This window comes from Bactrocera oleae, chromosome 2 (genome assembly GCF_042242935.1).
Source record: "Bactrocera oleae isolate idBacOlea1 chromosome 2, idBacOlea1, whole genome shotgun sequence".
Classification (NCBI taxonomy): domain Eukaryota; kingdom Metazoa; phylum Arthropoda; class Insecta; order Diptera; family Tephritidae; genus Bactrocera; species Bactrocera oleae.
The window spans coordinates 91,226,200-91,249,790 of NC_091536.1; the positions used below are offsets into that span (position 1 = coordinate 91,226,200).

Here is a 23,591-nt window from a genome sequence, read left to right on the forward strand (position 1 = left end):
GTTTTGTAGGCAATCATTGCTCTAAGAACTTATTTTTTAGAGTACCAAGCGAGTTGCTTTTGACCCACCCTATTGCACCCGTTATCTATGTATGTACATATTTGATATAAATCAACAGCATTTAAACCTAATCCGTAGATGTCTAAAAATATGATATTGACCATGTTTTCACTTTAATATTCACAAGTTTTACAAACTGTTATATCCAGTTCTTAGTTTTAAAGAAAATTTTCGAGGTAAAATTTTTATTTCGTAAAAAATGTTTGATAAGTTTTCTAAAAGCTGTAGAGAGTCCTCTTTCTAGCCAATTAAAAGTTATCAACTTAACAAAAAAATTTGTGGTGACTATTGGAGTTTTAAGAAAAGCCTTAAACGAAAACATGCTTTACTTAAGCGTTAAAATAAATTTTGAATCAAATACCATCACATTCGGTAATTTTTATATAAATGCAAAGAGTTTAAAGCAAAATTAATTTTTTCTTGTCCAAAAAAAATTTTAACTCGAAATTTATATTAATAATTTAATTTTTATATGTATATACGAGGGTGGGACAAGAATGACATAGCCATCATCCAATAGCTCCACTATCGCAAGAGAAGTTTTCTGGCATGTAGTAAATTCTTGTAGAAGATTACTGTCAAAATTTCCGCCGAATCGAATTCGTAGTTTTGTTTTGACCGAGTGTGAAAGAGGTCGTGTTCGCTGATTTTTGTAAAATGGCAAAATAGCGTTATTGATGGGATTCTAGTTTCTAAAAATCGCGCAGTGAAATCAAAGAGCGCTTGGATACAGTATGCGCTGACGTTTCTTCATCAATGGCGACCGTCAAAATGTCAAAAATTCTCAAAATACCACGTTCTAGAAATGGCTGAGATTATAAGCATTTCAAGAGGTCACTTGGCTCATATGCTGCAAAATATTGGGCTTGAGAAAGCTGTCAGCGCGCTGGGTTTCACGTTTACTCCAAGAATAATAAGAATAGATATCACTCCGCTTCTACCGTTAATTTTTTCGGTTTAGTCTATAACAAATGTGTTTAGAAATTACAAAGAATAAAATTGCACCAACGTAATACCGTTTACGTCAACTAACAAGCTATTTGACAATTTTTCTATATTGTCGCTCCGCCTTCTATAGCCAATGACGTCACCGGTATTTGGATGGCTCAAACCTGTTTGCCATCATTCTTGGTTTGCTCACTCCGCGTAACAAACGCAACCATTAAACCACTTCACAGCCCACTTTGTCTCTGTTTAAGCGTAATCCGAAAGATTTTCTGCATCGTTTCGTGGACGTCGACGAAACATGAATCCTTTGGTATACACCAAAGACCATGGTATATTCGAAACCGTGTACTTCTATCGGCGAACATGCTCCGAAGAAGTCGAAGACTGTCCCATGGACCGGAAAGCTGATGGCCACCGTTTTGTGAGATTCACAAGTGTGATCTAACAGAAGAAAGGCAAAATGGTCACAAGGCTCTACTATTCAAATGTATACATATGTATATGAATACAACAAAATTGCATGCTAGCAGGGCTATACAAGTTTGTTATTATTTTTTTTTTTATACAAATTTGAGTGATATGTTTCTGATGTACCGAAAATATAAATTTAATAAATTATCATCGCAATGACAAATGTACTCAATTAAATAATAAATCTTCCATTTTGTGCTGACTTAAAAGAGCTCCCGGCTATTTTTGACACCTTTCAATTAACACCTGCAATGACCATATGCTGCATTTTGCCGTTTAATCCGTCAATAAAGAAGGCAATTGTAATGGAGCGACTGCTACTTCGGTCACGGCCACAGACAAAAATTCTCAAAATACAAACTTTTGACAGCGAAACTCGCTCCAAACTTGGCGCGTTAGACATTTAATAAATTTGAATACATATATATATGTATGTACATTTGTGTAGTTGCATAATTGTACAATCACCTTTTGTGGCTAAATACTGCAACTTCTTACGTACACACACATACGCACATATATCTATAATTATTGCCTATTTCGTTAGCGCGTCAAGTTGAAGAACACTGCAATTTGCCACAAGCTGGTGGCATTGATGAAGTGACTGCTGGTTACTATTTATTTATTTGCGGTGGCGATTGCGGTGGCGCTCTTACAGACATACATACAGAGACAAACATACTCTGGTAGCTACGCTTACGAATGAATAGAATTTTTGATTAGACCTTGAAGTCAAGTTTCATTTCCAGCTGCAAATTTTAGTCTACTACTACACACAACTAACTATTACTAACTACAGTAAATACTTTTTACTCTATTTTGGAGCGACCGGAAAAATCTTTAGTTATAGTAAAAAATTTGTTTATTTTACTCTCTTCTCAAATTCGTTTTCTAAGACATTTCTTTTATGAAGACCTTTTTCTTGATTTTGATTGGTTAGTTTGAATGGCAGCTATATGAAATAGTGATCTGATGTGAACAGTCTCTTTGGAGTTTGTAGCGTTGCCTTAGACAATAATCCATGCCGAATTTCGTGAAGATATCTCTTTAAATGAAAAAATCTTCATACAAGAACTTAATATTGATTGATTGATTAATTTGTATGGCATCTATATTTTTGCTTTTCCTAATACATCTTTTTATGACGAAAAGCGATATAAAATCAGAATTTTTACATTAAATAATTTTTTAAAAATTCGGATAAGTTAAAAATTTGCTGAATTTTGAATTTGAAAATTTTAGTTTCTAAACTTGTCCCAATAATTGACATTTTAAAATAGAATTTTTTTATGAAATTTTTTTGTAAAATTCTGGTATAAATAATTGTAAAAAAATGCCTAAAATTTATTCTATCGAGCTCCAAAAATTCCCGAAATTTAGGTCTCTAGTCTAGCATACCCCTTAACGGAAATTTTGTGGGCATGGCAGTTATCGAATTTTGTCCATCTTCCACACCAATCTCCGCAGAGGAGTACATGTACCTCAATTCGTTTCATCATATACGCATGTAAGCCCACAAGTATATCTACATATCTCGATTAGTGTTAGGTTTTACAAACAACAATGTAATATGTTTCCACAGTATAAATATGGGATCTAATGGAAACGAATTGTTAGTTCCACTTTGGTTATTTTTACTGTATTTCGTTGTCGTTGCTATTGCATTTCAATGTAAATATTTTGGTACTATGTACGGGCATCTACGACTGTGAGAATACGCGGCGCGCCTCAAATAATTTGCTGCACGACGACCGCTGGTATGTCTGTATATCTTCGTTAAAGTGGCGCTGGTTCGGGTGGTGGTTTGTGGTTTATTCGTTCTTTTTTTATTGCGTGGTATTGGTTTTTGATTACGCGTGACCTCGAATTTTTAGCAGTCAATGTTCTTAGATAATGCAGTCTACCTAAAGAGTTGTTGCTTCACGAAAATTATACAGGGTACACAAAAATTTGTTGTGTATAAATGTAGTGTTATGCCTTCACTTTGTTTGAGTTTGGAAAGAAATCGATCGCTTGACGCATATCTTACCCATCGAAGGGAGAAATGTGTCTAATAGTCTCGAGGGCTACATATATATAAATACTTAGCAATAGCAAAGGAATATTTAACACCTTAGTTGTGGTCAATTCGTGAAAACTTGGGAAGTGTCAAATCAAACTGAAAATTGGGCTAAATTAAATAGAGATAGAACAGAGAGAAAGTTTATACCCCCATAATGAGATATCATCGTGCTCTCGGGCAAGTAATTTAATGCGATAACTTGGTAATTGCTTTTAAATGCATATTTATTCTAAAAGAGCAAAGGAGAAAGGAGAAACTAATATGACGATTATTGCCGGTTTCTTTTAAATCAGTTGTGAGAAAATGAAGTGTAAAGGCTTGACTTTAATATGGGATGTTTGGCACCCTTTAGTTAAAATTTGAAAATAGTAAATTTATCACCGCCATTTGTCGCAAATTAATACCTGCTGGGAAAAAAGTTATGTCTTTTAGAACTAAACATTAATTATTTTCCCAGGCGGGGTTGTAATAAGTCGCTTTGAGCAATTCGCCATTTTCTATTGCGAAGATGCGACTACTAAGTATGTAAAGTTTAACGAGCTAGCTTTTTTGTCGCAATGCATTGTATGTACATATGTCTGTATATGGTACTGGTTACTGCTACCATATATTAACATTTGGATGCTTGTAGCTATTTGATAGTGATATAACGTATTATACGCGTTTCTTTGCATTAAACGAATCTTATGATTCATACTACATATTTGACATTGGAGTGAGTATAATGGACTACTTTTGGCAGTGGCTTCTAAATTAAAAATACTATGCTGTCGATTTTTAGTCCGAATCGCTTAGGAGTATCGATTAGGAGCACGAAAAAAGCTCAGAAGTTTATTAGAGCAATATGAAAGTGAAGCTTTCTTAGTCAAATCTTGGCAACTCAAATATCATAAGTCCTCTAATGAAATTAATAATGTGCTAAAAATATTTGAAAAAAAGCCATATTATTCTTATGTTGAAATTATTTAGTGAATCAGTGATCAAATGAATTACTGAAACTGAAGGAAGCTAAAAGTGTTAGTCAATATCAAATCGATAAACTTAATTCGATGAATTTTCATGCGGTAAACGTATTCACCTCCCCCTAATAGGTTTAATATATAATATATTTCACAAAGCTCTAAAGCTATATAAACCAAACTTGCACTTCATCAGGCCGTCTGAAAATGGGTGAAATTGGATAGTAACTACGCTTACTCACACACAATTATAAATTTTATCTGATTCATTCACTTTCAGTACACAAATAAAGTTACAATGAATAGATCGCGTCAATACTCATGACTAAAAATTTGCAAAATCGGACTATAACTGTTTAAGTCCACACATACCGAATATGTGGGGCCCAGTGTGTATGGCCAACTTTTTACCGAAAATATCAGTCAATCTCTAAAATATATTATTGAAACTTGGAGAAAATATTTTCATGATAATGGTATGCCTGCCTTTTCAAATCGGTTCGAATTTGATCAATCCCTTAGCCTATAAGAGGAATAATATAAGTATACAATACAATATGTGAGTTACCTTAATAAAATTCAGAGCGAATCTCATCCGGCTGACTCTGCACCTTTTATATTGATTAATATCTGGAGATATTTAAATGAAACTCAAAGAGCATTTTTTACTGGTAATTATATGTCGTAATGCGAAAAATTATTAAAATCGGGTCAATATTACCGCTAGCTCCCATGTATCTAATATAAGAATTTCAAACATCCGCTTGGGCTTATGCCACATATAACAGTCTATATGTAAGATATTTTAGCAAAATTAACTGAACGTCTTATATTGTATATACTATAGTTTAATGTGTAAAATTTGTCAACGAATTACCCCAACCCCAACCCCTTATATTACCTATAATGATTTTCCTTATTCTAGCAGACTTTGTGTCCAATATGTCGGTCAGTGTGTAAATTTTCTTCACAAAATTGCATACATACATGTTCTTGAGTATACTTTAGTTATGACAAAGGTTAATGCAATCAGTCCAGATAATATAAATATTTTGAGCAAGCAAAATATAGTATTGAAACAAAGTGAGTCTACGACCTATAATATAATATATGTTAATTAATAAGATACCAAACACGATTGTAATCCGTTCACCATTTTATCGAATAATGAATGTTGACTTCTTTCGAAGCATTTTTTATATAAAGTTGTGCCACACCTTAAAGTATTCTCTTCTCAAATTTCGAGAGTATAAAATGTATGGTTATACAAGAACTTAGTCCTTCCTTACTTATTGTAAATATATCGACCAAATCACATATTCCCCTCCAAGTGAGAAAAACAAAGTGAAATGAATATGACGAAAAAAAACGAGAGCATTTAATTATTTCGGAATTTAATAACTTCAGATGAGAAAAGAAGAGAAAAGAAGATTCATTCAACTCATAACACCAATTCGGAGAGCTGTGCTACCTATTAACCGAAGGTCTTGCCTATAAAGCATAATCAGAGAATATTCATTGACATTTTCTGGCATAATAATACGAAGCAAATAGAAGTTTTTCCGAACTGATAAAAGCTCTTCGAAAGCGGCTTGGAACCAAAGCAAAAAATAAAACCGTCGCAGTCTGAATATGTCGCTGTAGAGCGGGTTTTCTTTAATAGAAGACAGTGACTGATGTTTGTCAAAGCAAGAATCTGTGCTGGGCTTGCAGTTACGTACTGAAGTATGTACTTAAATACTTTATTTATGTAATTAAAAACAAAAAAAAAAAATATTTAAATGGATCGCAATAAAAGAGCTGATAAATGGAAAATGAAATGACTTTGAAGCTTAATTAACTTTTTGCAAAAGTAATCATTACTTAAATAGACAAACACATATTCGAAATATACATATATACATATGCACTTTATGTGTATGAGTTAAGCAATTAATTAATTTGCTTAATTTTCAGCTTGTGATTATGTCAAATGGGCGTTGAAAGCGCTATTTCGAATGACAGACGACTGCCAATGTGTGAGCCAGTGCCATTGCGGCAAGAAAAACTTGAAATATGATGCTGACTATTCATCAAAGAAATTACATTCAAGCAATTGCCGAATCATCAAGTGCAAAAATTCTGTAAAACACAAATAAACACAGCATCACAATGTGCTTTAGTAAAAAATCGACATTCTCTATATGTATGTATGCATGTGTGCACATGTAATTTATTCTCTGCTTCACGCTTGTAATTGTGTGCTAATTCGCTGTTTCTTTAGATAGAACATAAACGCGCAACTCTTGGCAATTATTGCTACGGAAAACAATGAACACATTAATAAATTGTCAAAACCAAAAAAATCGCAAATTACACAAATAATTGATTGAATTACCTTTACGCCAAATGGCTGACTAAGTTATACACACATACATATTTACTTTTGTGCCGTTATCATGCGTTGACTTTTTTAAATTTTTTCCCCCAAATTTTGTATGCTTTTTAATTACAATACTTCATTTGCCCGCAGCAGGAATGGTACAAAAGTTGAGGTTGTTTGCGCTTAGTTGTTTAGCATTGTTGTTGTAATTTGTTTGTTAGTGTAGTCGCAGCATTTGCATACCATTTATCAAATATTATATTTTACTCTCCAATTCTTCTACAACTAGAGCACTTCTTATCAAAGTGGTATACGCTGTATAACAAATAAATTACACAAGTTCTTCAGTTTTCACCAGAGAACCTTTTTTTTAGAAAATAGAGAAGTCGCAAATCTGAAAAAGTACTAATTTGAGATTTTCACAATCACTTCGAAACTTTAGAAATACACCACGCAATGATCGAAACGGGGAAAATGCTATTAAAAGGCAAAGAATGTTGAAAGAATTTTGCGACAATGTCGGTCGGCTATGTTGTCACGTTTGCACTTTTTGTCGTGTTTTGCTATTGAAAATCGACTTATGCTCTTTTGAAACACTACGACTACCGATTGGGCTGCATTTCCATAGCGTCGTATTTAGATAAAATGGGCTAAATCGAAAAACTATGAAATAATGATTATAAGTAAACATATAAAAGTACTATATGGAGTGTGCTTAGAGTATATAGAAGTAATAAAGGATTTCATATAAATGGCATTTTATAAATTATGTCATATGTAATGAATTATATGAAATATATTTAAATATTATTTTAACTCGCTAATAGGCCATGTTGCCAATTCTCCTTTCTGAAGGGAACATCAGACAAATTCTTCAATTTCTGATTTTTGGCAAATGTTGTGAGGAAGCAGCTTGTGGGCGCATACAAATGCGAGGGGGATGGTAGGATTTTCAGTGATACAAATTGTATAATTGAAATTTTGTTGATTCTTCAATTTTACTGAAGACATTCAAATTCAAATTCAATCATTTTTATTTAACTTCATTTTCGTGCATTTGCGGTAGGAATTCCATATGAAAACCAAATTTGGTTGACCAGGCGCACAGAAAATAGAGCGTACTGCAGTTATAATCGATCGCACTTCGTTTTGTAGCATACGCCCGTTCCTTATGAATGAATTTGTTGGCGTTGTAATATGAAATATATTATATTTAAAAAATATAGCGCGAGCTTGCTTGAATCTTATTGGTCGATGATGGCGATGACGTTTTTTTGTCACTTGCGCGAATGTTTGTTTTTTTACAAAAGGCATATTGAGGGACATACATACATATGTACATATGTGTACATATATGCAAATATATTTAGATATGCGAATGGGGGAAAGGTAATTTCAGGAATATTCACAGACAAATTGATTACCGATTAAACATCACTCCTTAATTATTGTCTGTGGTGCTGCTTGTTTAGCACAGCTCGTTTTTGCAAATTCACATCAAATATTTGCCTGAGTTCACTTCCTAACACAGTTGTAGTTTTATTCAATTTTTAAGTTTTATAAACCTTTTGTATTAAATTTATTTTAATTTAATTTTCAGTTTTTCCTCATTATATAAATGTTCTTCAAAATCTATTATTTCTTTTTGTTATTCTAATTTTCCCTAACACGCATGCCAAAGAACATCTGCGCATACATATATTAGACGTTCCTTTATAAGGTGGTGACAATTTACTTGGTTCCTGCTTCGAGTGGTGTAGTCTGTTGAATTCGATTATCATGAGGGGAAGGTACCCTTTTGATGTGGTGTAATTGAACTTTCGAATTTGCGCATTTTCGATGTTCCCTTTTAATGGTTTACATTTTTGCACAGCTAACATTTGCGCCTTCTTCATTCATTAACATTCTCTGGCGTCACCTACTTGTCAATTTCATTACAATATCTCAGAAATAATTTGCACAGAGACCGGATTTTGGTCGGCTAAGCAGTGTACAAAGCAAACCGGAAACTTAGCTAAGGTGCTAAAACTGAATGTGGGTAACCTTGTTGCAGCACAGAATGCTCATTGAATTAAAACAATCATTATTAAAAATTAATTAAGAAATATTTAATAAAGAAGAAAACGATGTATTTTACACAAAGAAAAGTTTGAAATTATTTAGTAGAGCCAAAATGGATTTTATTTATTACATCTCGTAGTATGATGTGAAAGAAAACTGTATAACTCATTGGTATTTTAATCCGTAAAACGTTTAGTGAATTATATCGCTCTGTACTCACATTAAGGAGAGCCCGACTCTGTAAAACTACCATAAATGCGTTGTTTGCATTCAAAGTGTTTATAATGGGGCCGTGATATCTCTTAACATCAGGTTAAATTCTTAACATATTTATAAAATACATAGCAAAAAAAATCAATTAGATTGTTGTTGGTTGGGAGTTTTTTGTTTTGAATTGCAAATAAAAGGGGGTTTTCAATGCGAAAATGTTAAAAGATCAATGAGATTTTGATAGGTGGATTGACTTAACCGGACCGGACTTATATGGCGCCAAGGGCTATTAAGGGGTTATATCAACTTGCGAATTTCGAATATCAATTTGGTTGCTTGAATATCAAATGTAAATACAATTGAGAGTACTTTCAAAAAATGTAAATTAATAAACATTTTCGGAGATAATGAGAAAATTTCTAAGAATTTTTTTAACTTAGACAACCAAATATAGCTTTAACGTTTTTCCGAAACACTATTTTCAGAGTTGATGAAGAAAATTCCTCCGAATAGTCTGTACCGATAGACTCGAAGAACAATTGGTAATAATTAAAGTGTACATATTTCCACAAACAGTGACTTTTTTGAGAAACCGACATCTTGTCAAAATGCAAAATTTTGACTAGTCCTTCGATCATCACATATATTATATTTATCTGTTGTAATAATATTTTATTTTATTTTTGTATTTGAGATAAATTTAAACAACAATTCTTCCTCACCCTCAAACCCCTTCTTTCAAAGACACTCTCGGCTATCGACTGTGGGAACTAGGAAATCCACAAATCAAAAATGAATCACCGTTTATTAAAATACATTAAATTCTATAAATGTACATTACCTTGATCTAATTATAAAATTAAATGCAAAAGAAAAAACTCGCTTTTTCAGACTTGCAAGCTCATATAACACCTTAACCTCTACCAGGGAACATATAAGAATTTTACGATCTCTGACTCAATATCAAAGTTCCACTCAATTTTTAAGGTTCCATATACAAATAGAAGAAAGGTATTTAACTGCATCTCTTATACAGGGCCGTACAGTGAAAATCAGGGCCCGGGATGTATATAGAATGCAAAAAGTTGTTGCAGAGCATCGGGCCACCCTGGGAATTTCGGGTCGGATGGAGTTGACCTTGACCTTCCCCCGCCGTTTCTCTGTCTTTGGTCTAAAATTTTGTTATATTTCTATGATTTTTAATAATAGTAATACTACAATTATACAAAAAATATTATTCAGCATAAAAATATATCAGTTTAAAGGAGCGCCTTTTAAATGAATAATATTATATATCAATTTAAAACTAATTATACCTATCCAATTTCGCACAGAGAACGTATGATATACGTTCTCTGTCGCAACACTGCAAAGTCTTACTTATGATCCACAATAGATGTCGCCCGGCATTCTCTGCTGTCAAATTTTATGTCATTCCACAATAAAAATTTCAATTTGCTTTGTCTTGTATTTTTCGATTATTCATCTTCTATCATTTGTCGAATAAAGTTCAATATCTATTTGGTGGCGGACTTACAAAAATATAAATTTTAAAATTTTATTGTGTTGTAAGGTTAAGCTATTTTTCTAATTGTGGAATTTGATAACGTAAGAAGTTAGATTTTAGTGGCGTTATACATTGGAAAGAAAAGATGCGTAGCAGCTTTTTACTTAGCGCTGCAATCGCGCTTCTGGCTGGTAAGTGGGAAATAGTAGTAATTTTTTTTATAAAACTTCCCCAAATACGCAGTATATGCACTTACTATCGCACGTACAACAACGACTTACACGTATGTTTGTATTTAAGACGTTTCTAAAATATTCTTGCAATTGTAGGTGCCTTCCTTGTGAATGCAACACCAATGCTAGGAGCGAAACAATGCACTTGGGGACCCAGTTACTGGTGCAGCAATTTAACGTAAGTATACCTATTAGTTCTGTTGTGTCAGCTGTTTTTCCTCAAGCAAGCTATTGTGTTAACAATTTTGCGAAACGCAAAAGATTATCGCAATGGCCGAAATCAAAACATCAAAAAACGAGATGTAAAGAAATAAGATAAGCGAAAAACAAAAATTGAAAAATACAATATAATGTAGTCAAAGAAATTGCGCCGCTGGATGCTATCCAAAAGTGACGTACAATTGGCTATAACGGCAGAGCCACAAATGCAATAACGTTTGCGAAAGTGTTTGCACGACTCGTAAATACATATGTTTTCGAATGAAAACAAAAGAGTTCTCATATCTACCTGAGGTTAGCGTATCGGTTTTCCCAGCAGAACGGCCGGCGTATGCGCTGCTTTGCACAAGCATTGTTCGTTTTGCTAATAGGTAGAAAAATGGCGAGTGTGTTAATATATTTTCTCTCCTAATTTCTCAAGCCATTTTGTATATTTCTCGGTTTTTATTATTATACCTTTGTTGTTCGGCTTCACCCTACAGCCGAAAAGTTTGTAAATATGGAGTATGTGTTGTGTGGTTTTTGTTATTTTAGACGGGCGAAAAAAAGAAACAAAAAAAATATTTGATAAGAGTTCTGCTTCGCGTAGTTACTCACACTTACTTAGGTTTGTCTTTGTTGTGGCTGGCGAACGGGTGTTAATTTTACGTTGCAATTTACCATATTCTCCTACAATCTGATACTAACAGAAAATAGAGCAAACAGCTAGCAGCTGATAACCCTAAGTTATTTTAGTTTATTAAACTTGTTGACGTCTCTTTTATAAATATTTATAAAACTTGCTATACCACACACATTATTCTCTGATATTTTAAAAAAACATTCACTGAGTGGCGCTTTAAGATTATAATTTAATTAGTTGTGTTTGCAATTAGGTTCATATTGCATACTTTTCACTCCTTTACTTGGATTATATGTATGTGTATGTGTAAACATAAGTCATTTTCCGTTACTCATCGCTAATGAATCGTATGACTAAGACATAAGTCTTAGGCATACGCTTGAAACTATAAACCAAATTGAAGTGGATGTCCGGATTTGTGTATTTTTATTTTGTTGTTTGTATATATATATTTTTTTCATGTGGAATCCGTTTATTTGTACACCTTCATTTTGCAAATATTTGCACGCAGGCTCCTACTACAATGTTACGTCCCAGTTTTCTACAACCGTATTTATACATATACATATGTAGTTGGTTTTATATTGAATTACATTGTATTTGTTATTATCAAGTAACATTTACAGAAAATTCATATATATGCCGTATAGTGTTCGGATGAATACACATTCCCGAAATATTATACTAAAAAAAAGAAGAAAATTGTTTTATTAAGCACGATATTATTATGAATTCATATAACTGCCCAAATATGTGACTAATTATACCTTGAACAGGGTATATTAGGTTTGCCACTAAAGTTGGAACGTTCAGAAGAAAGCAGGTGTCTTCGCCAAATTTTGTATAGATTATTGTCCAAGGCAACCCTACAATCTGCCAACATACTTATCATCCAGTTCGGATCATTACATCATATAGCTGGCATTCAAACTGTCCCGATAAAAATCAAACTTTTGTATTCTTGTGTTAGCTCCAATATCAATTTAGGTAGTCTCTTAGCTTATATTTATATTAATATATAAATACAATTCCGTTTAGTTTTCATGATAAATAAGATGAGTAAATATATTGTCTGATGTATTGAAATTATGCCATCACATTTTTTACTGCTTTCAAAGGAAGCTCTAGCTTTTCAACTTGTCATATTTGCACTTTATCATTTGTTTTGCATATGTTTCGTCCAACTTATCTGCCCTAGCGCAGCTAATGCAAATGGCCACTGGTTTTGTACTGATTAAGCTGGGCTTCGCATTACTTGGAAGAAATAATTTTATATTTATCGAATTCATGATTGCATAGCTTGACTTCTGTAGTTTATTTCTTTTGAAAAATTTATAACTATATATGAAATTAATATAATATATACCAATCCTAATGCTTTTTATGCACTTATATATATTGTAGTAAACCATAAATACATTTTTGGCTGGTTTTAGTTATTTGCTTGCAGAGGAATTTTAATTATTCTTTGCATAAGTGTATAAATATTTGTGTTATCGTCTTGCAGGGATCTCACACATTGCAAGGCTTTTGTCTACATATTAATATTAATTTTTATTAGCTTAGGAAATTTATGTAACAAAAATGCCAAATATCGCTAAGCTCTTAAGATTTTTTTTGTCGAAAAAATTTATAAATGTTATTATTATTGTTTGATTTGATTTATAAGTTATATAATACGTTTATGCAGTGATACATACATACTTATGTAGATGAATATATTTAAATTTTTATTATATTTTTATTATGGACTGATAATTTGTACAGCCGAAATAAAATCGCCAATTTTGTGGTTGACTTCATTCGATCTTTCCATAAATACATATAAATTTTAATGTAGGTATATGAATAAATAAATGTGAAATATATGTCAATAATCAGTCATATAATGCAAATAATTGAAAATTTATTGACTTCTGTACTTGTTTTTTTTGTGTGTTTGTTGATAATGTACTTTTGGTGCATCACAAATTTTGTTTTTATTGTCTGACACCATACGTTTTACATATGGATACATAAGTGAGTGCCTGTGTTTGCATGCTGCTGGTTTGTAGGATTTCGGACCGTCCATTTATGCATGTATACAGCGTGTTACGCGTTTCACTGCATTTTATTTATGAAGGGTGGGTTATAACGGCATCCCTAAACGTCGTTACATACTCACTTCCCACAAAAATTAATTAGTAAACAGTGTTTAAAGTACGCTCAATTAAGTTCTATTCAAAATTATTTAGTTATATTCAGCAGTAATTTTTACTTACATATATACTTATTTATGTAGCATATATGTATTACCAATGCTGAGACCTCACTGTTGCATTTTGTTTGTGTGTGTTGTGTTTGTACTAACATTATTGCTATTATTTATAGATATTATTGTACAATATTGCTCAGTATTCATGTCTTATCAATTATAGGCAACTTTTTATAAGTTTTCTCATCCTATAGTTTAGTTAAGATTGGAATATAAAAGACTAATGCCGAAGCTAACTGCGCGGATTACTGTCAAGTTTTAATCAACTGCGAGTTCGTTAGCTTTATCAGCAATGAGCGTTTTGTATTTAAAACTAAAAAGACGTTCTATTTTATATGTATATATAATAGTCGTAGATGATTTAGGGCAGACCCAGACCCAGACCCTTCCAATAGGTTTACAATTGTGTGCAATATTTCTACTGCTAAAATTTCCGCAAATTCGAAATAAAATTTTTTACGATTTTTAAATAATCATAAAACGAATAAATCTTTATTACTAAGAACTCTTTTGAAGTTATCAATAGATTATATTATATTTTCCTACGATGTCATATTAAAAAGATTTATGTGTTATTTAGTTAAACTCGTTTATCATTTTCAATATTGTGACATAGTTCTAAATTCAAGGTGCTTATATTCAAGAACTGGAGAATATATGTAAATAGAAAATGCAATCAAATTTGATCCGGACTGGCAAAAAAATAAATTTTCACGTATTTTAATTAGAAATTTTACTAAAGCCTTTAAAATAGGCTCCTGAGCCAACAGAAGTATGCCAACGCTTAATCCAATTTTACATACACCTGGTATAAACTTCGGCTGGAATGGCTTTCAGCGAATTTTGTTTTTTTCGGTTTCGGTTCACTTTTGAATCGTCATTCGCTAGATTGTTTGACAGTTTCGACGTAATGATGCGTCTGATGAAAGTAGGATCTGCACCTACGTTGTTAAGCATTTATTTCGCGTCTTCTACACGACGTCGTTTGCAGGTCGCAAAAGATTCACATATTTTGGTACGAGTCTCGCATTGGTACGCTTCATACCCAAAACATGAACCAAAATTTGTTGAGTCGTTCCATAAGCGATGTTGACATCCTCTGCTATCTCTCTGTTGTCAACACGACGATTTACAAGCACTGTTATCGCTAATTTTTTCGATGTTATCATCATTTCATTAATATTGTTGTTGTTGCTGTAACGGTTATCTAGTCCCCGCTTGTATTTCTACGAAAATACCCCAGCAGAAACTGCTTGGAGAGGAGCTCGTTATGTTCCTTAACCGGCAGCATAAGGGCCTCATTTCTATTGGGAACATCAAGAGGCATCCCGTGATAGTCCGAAGTGCAGTGTTCTGACAAGTCTGAAGCTTCTTCGTCTGCGTTGTACTACATCCAGGCGACCATATTGGTGATGCATAGTTTAGAACCGGCCGGCCGATTGCCTTGTATGTTGCCAACAACGTTTCTTTGTCTTTTTCCCAAGAGCTGCCGGTAAGCGATTTAAGGATTTTGTTGCGGCTCTGTACTTTGGCAGTTATCGCGGTCGTGTGAGGAGTGAAGAAGCACAGACTGACCAATGTTACGCCTAAAATTTTAGGGTTATTAACTATCGGAATTTTTGTGCCATCGAATGAAATATTCAGGTCTAGTCTGTATTCCTTCGTCCAATTTGTGAATATGATCGCTGTGGATTTAGTGGGGGAGAGTGTCAGACTCCTTGCAGAGAAGAAGCGAGAAAGGTCGGAGAGGTAGTTGTTTACTTTTGAGCACATGCCATGTTGTTGTTGTTATAGCGATTCCATTGCCCGACGTTAATATCGTGCAGTCATCAGCGTACGAGGTTGCGGAAACTCCCGCTGGTGGTTGGCGGAGTTTCGAAATGTAGAAATAAATTAAACAGTAGTGGGGAGAGGACAGCGCCCTGTGGAACCCCCTGTTTAATTCTTCTAAGTTTGGAGTTTTTCCCTCGAAATAGTACGGATGAATGCCGACCGCTCAGGTAGTTTATGTTTCACCGGTTCAGCCCTGGAAGGAGCGTTGATTGTTCTAGGTCCTCAAGTAGCTTTGGGTGTTGGACCTGTCAAAAGTTTTTGACAGGTCCAACGCTACGAGGATCGTCCTCTCGCAGGATGGCTTCTGGTTTAGGCCATGAATTATCTGGGCGCTAAGTGCTGTGGTGGTGCTGTGCACTTTTCGGAAGCTGATCTGCTAGACTCAGGTGGTGAGTGAACGTCGGGAGTAGCAAGGCCTCAAGTGTCTTCACTACTGGGGAAAGGAGAGTTATCGGGCGATAGGACTCCCCTTTGTTGGCGGGTTTCCCAGGTTTCAGTAGTGGGACCACTCTTCCGACTTTCCACACATCGGGTATTTGAAGAGTGGACATCGACAAGTTGAGGACCTTGGTGAGGTAGCTTACTCTCGTCGAGCCTAGATGTTTTAGCATCAGCATGCTTATTCCGTCAGGGCCAATGGATTTAGACGATTTGGCCTTTTTGATGACACTCTGAACCTCCCCATCGGTGAAAGTAAGTAGTGCGCAGGCAAGTTTTCGATGATTTCACGACCTTCACTTTGTGCTACTCAAATACTTGTGTTTGTGATAAAGTGGACTCCCCATAACACTTATGCAACATTTTCAACGATTCATTGTTCAATTTATTTCCTTGCTAAAAATTGCCAGACGAAATTCTCACATCGTAAAGAAACAGCGGTCAAACACGCACTAATGGGCATACGGAGATCAAACTTCTCTCGAACATAAAAAAGGTTGAACCAATCTAGGAAAGTGGGATACAAATCCGAGTCCTTTCCAATTATGTAGACCTGACGGTCGTGTAAACGGCATCGCGGAATTGTTTTTGACGACTACTGATTTTTTTTACCACTTTTACATTTCTTATCCTGATTTTTTTATTTTTATTTTTCAATGAAATAATTATGCAATTCTACGCATATATACGAACGTATGCAACCATATCGAGTAAACACAAGCTCGCATATGAACTTTGTTCACGAAATGCAATTTTATCTGAATCCAATGAAAGCGTTTCGTTGATATCCACATGCGTGATATATTCTTCGTATACAAAACAAAACAATAATAAATGATTGTCAGCGCAAAATATGCCCACATTTCCGCAGTGCATTAAATCTCTCTGTATATATACTTGTACGAGGTATACTTCAATATTTAATCGAGTTTTATTTAATTTTTTAATTTACAGTAATGCTAAAGGTTGTCATGCCGTGCGTCACTGCATACAAACTGTGTGGGAAAAGCAAAATGTTGAGGTCGATGATGATTCCATCTGTAAAATATGTAAAGATATGGTGACACAAGCGCGTGATCAGCTGCGCAGCAATGAAACCATGGAGGAGTTGAAAGAGGTGTTCGAGGGCTCCTGCAATCTCATACCGATCAAAATTGTTAAGAAAGAATGTGACAAGTTGGCTGATGATTTTGTGCCCGAACTGGTTGAGGCGCTTTCCTCAGAAATGAATCCAGATGTATGCGCAAATATATAATATATTTATGTATGTTTATTTAATATTTTACTTATTTTCAACGCTTACAGCAAGTTTGTTCTGTCGCTGGCCTCTGCAACAATGCACATATTGATGAGCTACTCAAATTCTATTACCAATCCGCTTTGGATGGCACATTAAAAGAGGAGGATGATGAGTCCAAGGCGTCCAAAGAATCCCAAGAAGTTGTTTCGACCACACCACATCAACAACAACAACAGCAGCAGCAGCAGCAACACCTGCTAACTTGTGGCAATTGCAATCACTTGAGTTCATTGATCGCAGAGAATTTCAATAAGGCCAACCGCGATGAAGTGCTGGAAAATATTTTGCATCTCTGCGGTGAAATGTCATCGTTCTCCGATGCCTGCTCCAATATTGTATTGACCTATTTCAACGATATCTACAATCATATGAAGGAGAATCTCAATGCCTTTGGCATATGTCACTTGTCTGGCTCGTGCGCCGCCAATTATCACAAACACGCTGAGGATCCTGTAGAGCCTGTGGATGCGGTGGCACTTGCCAGTAACTTGGGTGAAGATATTCCATGTAAACTGTGCGAACAATTGGTACAACATTTACGTGACGTACTGATTGCCAATACAACCGAAACAGAATTCAAACAAGTCTTACATGGTCTATGCAATCAAACTAAAGGTTTCAAAGAGGAGTGCGACAGTTTGGTAGAACAGTACTATGATGTGATCTATAATGCATTGGTAAACAATTTGGATGCTAGTGGCGCTTGTTTCTTGATTGGTGTATGCCCCAAGGGTAACGAGGAAGCGTTCATGGGTGAAATTAGACCATTGTTGCCCTCGTTACCACCAGCTGAAATTAAGGTTACTCTACGTAAATTGGGCGCTAACGAACCGAAATTTACACAAGAGCAAATACACGAGATGGCCTTGCCAATTGATACACTGATGGGCGCTGCTAATCCGAGTTTACTAGTGGAGAACGGAGAACTTTGCACTTTCTGTGAATATGTGCTACACTATATCCAAGTGGAACTATCAACACCAACCACAGAGGTAAGCTGAATATAAAACAGAAAAAAACGTTAACTTCGTATACACCGAAGCTATAATACCCTGCACAAATACAAAAGATAACGTACAACTTGATTTTGATCGGTCAGTTTGTATAACAGCTATATTTTATAGTGGTCCGATTTGAACAACTTATTCAGAAATTATACCGTTGCCTTGGAAAATATTTTATGCCAAATTTTGTGAAGATATCTTGTCAAATACAAAAGGTTTCCATACAAGAATTTTATTTTGATAGATTAGTTTGTATGACAGCTATATGCTATGGTGATCCGATATCGGCGGTTCCAACATATGAGCAACTTCTTTGGAAGAAATGTAGGCGTGCAGAATTTCAGTTCGGTATCTTAAAAACTAAGGAACTAATTCGCGTATAAGACAGACAGACAGACAGACATGACTAAATCGACTCAGCACGTCATACTGATAATGTATATATATATTTTATAGAGTCTCGGAAGTTTCCTTCGTGGCAAACTTAATATAACCTATTTAGCGTATAATAAAAGCCATAGTGTGCGTTTAGAACACGATAACATTTTGTTCAAAGAATGTCCAAAAATACAATTTTTTCTATTTATTACTTTTAGGATAAAGTTAAAGATCTCGTGAATAATGTCTGCGAACGTTTGGGTCACACACTTCGCGGTGAATGTCACAACTTCATTGATATGTACGGCGATGCTGTTATAGCGCTCCTCGTCCAAGGTCTCAATCCCCGTGAAATTTGCCCTAAATTGTCTATGTGTCCAGCTAATCACGACAATTTCGATGACGTAGAGATATTTGCTCCGGAAACAACCAAGCAATCAACACAACGAAATGTGGAAAGCGACAAACCCACGTGCCCACTGTGTTTGTTTGCTGTTCAACAAGCTCAAGCTCAAATTAAAAACGACAAATCAAAGGTAAGCAAAGGATTTGCGGTCTTTCAACAGATTTTTAATTATTATTATTTTTATTTTTCCAGGCAAATATCAAGAATGTGCTAGATCATTTGTGTGTCCATTTGCCCTCAAAACTTCAAACCGAATGCGTTGATTTTGTAGAAACTTATTCGAACGAACTGATCGATATGTTGATCACCGATTTTACGCCACAAGAAATCTGTGTTGCCGTGAAGTTATGCCCGACTACCGGTGATGAAATGGATGATTTGGGTATTATTTTGGAAGCGAAGAGCCGTGAAGATGGTACATAGTTAAGATTATGTTGTAAAATCTTGCTTTAATATCTATTGTTTTCCATTAGTTAATGAGATCGATAGCAACGAATCGGTAGAAATCGCTTTCGGTGCATCACCAAATTGTTTGCTGTGCGAGGAGTTCATTAAGATTGCAGAGAAGCGTATTGGAAAACACACTACCAAGGTATGAACGATAGTGCTTTTTTTATACTCTCGCAACCTGTTGCTACAGAGTATAATAGTTTTGTTCACCTAACGGTTGTTTGTATCACCTAAAACTAATCGAGTTAGATATAGGGTTATATATATATAAATGATCAGGATGAAGAGACGAGTTGAAATCCGGGTGACTGTCTGTCCGTCCGTCCGTCCGTCCGTGCAAGCTCTAACTTGAGTAAAAATTGAGATATCTTTATGAAACTTGGTAGACATGTTTCCTGGTACCGTGAGACGGTTGGTATTGCAGATGGGCGTAATCGGACCACTGCCACGCCCACAAAACGCCATTAATCAAAAACAAATAACTTGCCATAACTAAGCTCCGCAATAAGATACAAGACTGTTATTTGGTACACAGGATCACATTAGGGAGGGGCATCTGCAGTTAAAACTTTTTTTAAAGTGGGCGTGGTCCCGCCTCTAATAGGTTTAATGTGCATATCTCCTAAACCGCTAATGCTATAATAACAAAGTTCTCTAGAAGCAAATGTTTTTAGCACTTCTATTGACGGTGTGAAAATAGTTGAAATCGGGTGGCAACTCCGCCCACTCCCCATATAACGGTACTGTTAAAAACTACTAAAAGCGCGATAAATCCAGCACTAAACACGCCAGAGACATTAAATTTTATCTCTAAGATGGTATAAGATGACTTTATAGGAACCGCGTTCAAAATTAGACAGTGGGCGTGGCACAGCCCACTTTTAGGTGAAAACCCATATCTTGAGATCTGCTTAACCGATTTCAACCAAATTCGGTGCATAACGTTCTTTTCATGTTTTTATGTTATAGTGCGAAAATGGGCGAAATCGGACTACAACCACGCCTACTTCCCATATAACACCATTTTAAATTCCATCTGATTCTTTCACTTTCCACTATGCAAATCAGACAACAATGACTGTATCGGGGAAAAACTTTAATAATGCGATTAAAGTATGCCACCTTGTGGCCAAAAATTGTCTAAATCGAACCAAAACTGTTTAAGCCCCTAAGTACTAAATATGTGGACCCCAGTGTCTATAGTTGACCTTCTACCGAAAATATCAGTCAATCCACATAGAAATCTCAAACGAGTATACTATTTGACTTTGCGAGAGTATAAAATGTTCGTTTACATCCGAACTTAGCCCTTCCTTACTTGTTTTTTTTTTGTTTTTTATCAGAATGTCAAAATATCGAGACTGTTTGGTTTCGCGATTTTTAACATCTGTGTTCGTCTAAGTACACAAAATTTAATAGACCATGTGCTCTTTGAGAATTCAATATTGTGAATAGTTGGGACTATTGCCAAGTGCAAAAATGGTGTTATTCACAAAAAAAAAAAATAAAAAAAGAAAAAAATAATAAATAACAATAAAATTAAAATTAAAATTAAAATAAAAAAAAACATTAATACCCTTCACAAATATAAAAGATTGCATACAAGAACTTAACTTTGATCGATAAGTTTGTATGACAGTTATATGCTATAGTGGTTCGGTCAGAACAATTTCTTGAGATATTGTACCGTTGTTTTCCATACCATCACTTCATTGCGATCGTTCAGTTTGTATGGCAGCTATATGCTATAGTGATTCGTTATCAACGGTTCCGACAAATGAGCAGCTCCTTAGGAAATAAACGATGGGTGCAAAATTTCAGATCGATATCTCAAAAATTGAGCGACTAGTTCCCGTATATGCAGACAGAAGGTCTTCGGTGTAACCGAAGTTAACGTTTGTTTTTATTAAAAATTTATGAAATCTGTACATATTCCATATAACAATAATAATATATTTATTCGCTCAGGTTTACTTTAAAAATTATGTGCTTTATTCAAAGCATCTTAACAAAATTGTTTAATTAATTTTAATATGCTTATTCACAAATTATTACATTTTCAGGACGATATCAAAAAAACTCTGGATCAGTCATGTGAGAAATTACGCAAGAATATTCGCGATAAATGCCATAAATATGTGGCCCGATATGGTGATAAAATTGCTGATTTGTTGGTTAAGGAAATGGCGCCAAAAGTTATTTGCCGCGAAATCGGCTTGTGTCTTTGGAGTGAACAAGAAGATTGTAAGTATAGCAGATATATTTACAACAAATGTAATTAGAAAGAAATATGTTAAACTCTTTCAGTGGACATCGATGAGGCACTCAAATACGATGTTGTAGTATTACCTGAGGCAAGGCAAAATGATCGCCTCACCGGCTTGGCTGACATAGTGAGGGATCCACCAACTTGCGTGCTATGTGAATTTGTTATGACCAAATTGGAGGCAGAATTGAAGAATGCAACGACACAGGATGAAATTAAACACACTGTTGAGAATATTTGCAAAATAATGCCGAAAACGGTGACAAAGAGCTGCAACAAATTCATCGATCAATATATAAACACTATTTTGGCTTTGATCGGCAGCGTGCCACCCAAAATGATGTGTCAGCAAATACAGTTGTGCATGTCCGGCTTGGATGTGGTCAGCGGTAGGTTTCCGATGCTATTTTATACAATATTACTGTTTGCACATATGTTCTCTCTCTTTCTCACTTCTTCGCTCTCTGCGTTTGTAGATGAAGTTATTGAGTGCGGCGTTTGTCATGGCGCTACCTCGGCTTTATTGCCACATTTCAAACAGCATTTGGATCACGAATCGGTTACAGAATACTATATGCTCTTGGAGGGTTGCCAAGTGCTCTCTGCCAAATACTATGATATTGTGAGTTTCTGTGTTACTTAAATTTTCTCACACTTTTGCTAAGCATATGTGTCCCTTATTTCAGTGCAACCGCATGATCCGCACTTATGGCCAGAGCATTCTGAATCTTGCACGCGATGGCGAAACCGACGAAACGAACATTTGCGCCAAAATCGGCAAGTGTTTCAGCGATGAAAAATCCAGCTTGGCTTTTGCCAGAGTGGCCGGTAAGTGTGAGCAGTCGAAAAAATGTGCAGTTTTATTAAAATTTTCATTTCATTTTTCTTCCAGCTTAAGAAGTGATTCTGCGAAGTGAACGCGAGTTTCTCAACAAATAGAATGACGGTGATGATGATTAATTGTGATGCGTTTAACTTCTTTTAAATAATCTATTATTCACCTTACTTCAAATTCTATGAAAACTGTGAATCATTATTATTTTCTATTTCATATATATAACCAAAATCTACAACACTTATGTAGAAAGCAGTGGATTTTACTTTTATAAAAATAATTAAATTTTCACTTTTGAATATTCACTTAATGAATATAAGTATATTTGAATATTTTTCATGCGCTAAGGTGATGTGATTGTATGCGCTATGATGCCACTTTGTTATATGTGGCTATGAAATTTGAAGTATGAAAATATTGTAGCGCCATTTTTTAAATAATAATAATATTACGTTTTTATTGTAGTAAGCAGCAGAATATAAATACATATACTTATACATACATATATATAATAAGCGGCACTAAGTTGAGCATGAAAACGAAAATTAAAACGAAAATATCAATACTGAAATGGAAAGTACTGAAGTCACGGTAAAGTCTGTATCTCACATTCGGTTTAAAAGATTTTTCTATGCTTGTTTCCAATGTGGAATGTTTAATGTTATTAGTAACTAAAAATAAATAATATTTTAAAATTTAATAACACCAAATTA

At 34.7% G+C, this 23,591-nt stretch overlaps 1 protein-coding gene and 1 long non-coding RNA gene across 3 annotated transcripts; one reads left to right on the forward strand and one right to left on the reverse strand.

Moving 5' to 3' along the window:
- Positions 1 to 346: 346 nt before the first annotated feature.
- On the reverse strand, positions 347 to 2,096 carry LOC138855778 (uncharacterized). Its single transcript, XR_011394851.1, has 3 exons — positions 1,948 to 2,096; positions 1,094 to 1,449; positions 347 to 1,022 (listed from the first exon to the last, which is right to left on the reverse strand). It is a non-coding gene; the product is annotated as an uncharacterized lncRNA (long non-coding RNA).
- Positions 2,097 to 10,618: 8,522 nt separating this feature from the next.
- Positions 10,619 to 23,588, forward strand: Sap-r (prosaposin). Of its 2 annotated transcripts, XR_011394965.1 has the most exons (13): positions 10,619 to 10,831; positions 10,970 to 11,051; positions 17,194 to 17,476; positions 17,545 to 18,531; positions 19,140 to 19,457; positions 19,520 to 19,742; positions 19,801 to 19,919; positions 21,841 to 22,021; positions 22,085 to 22,432; positions 22,520 to 22,665; positions 22,730 to 22,871; positions 22,936 to 23,284; positions 23,344 to 23,588. XR_011394965.1 is itself a non-coding variant. In XM_036356873.2 (12 exons), exons 1-12 carry the CDS (start codon positions 10,786 to 10,788, stop codon positions 22,938 to 22,940), a joined length of 2,880 nt encoding a protein of 959 aa, XP_036212766.2. In that variant the 5' UTR covers positions 10,619 to 10,785; the 3' UTR covers positions 22,941 to 23,588. The 2 variants fall into 2 exon arrangements, 1 of the variants encoding a protein (XP_036212766.2); XM_036356873.2 differs by having other exon boundaries at positions 22,936 to 23,588.
- The last annotated feature ends 3 nt before the right edge of the window (positions 23,589 to 23,591 follow it).

Coding starts and splice junctions, on each gene's coding strand:
- Sap-r (XM_036356873.2), top strand. CDS start 10,786: ATGCGTAGCAGCTTTTTACTTAGCGCTGCAATCGCGCTTCTGGCTG. Junction 17,477..17,544: donor CCTCAGAAATGAATCCAGAT/GTATGCGCAAAT, acceptor CAACGCTTACAG/CAAGTTTGTTCTGTCGCTGG. Junction 22,666..22,729: donor CTGCCAAATACTATGATATT/GTGAGTTTCTGT, acceptor CCCTTATTTCAG/TGCAACCGCATGATCCGCAC.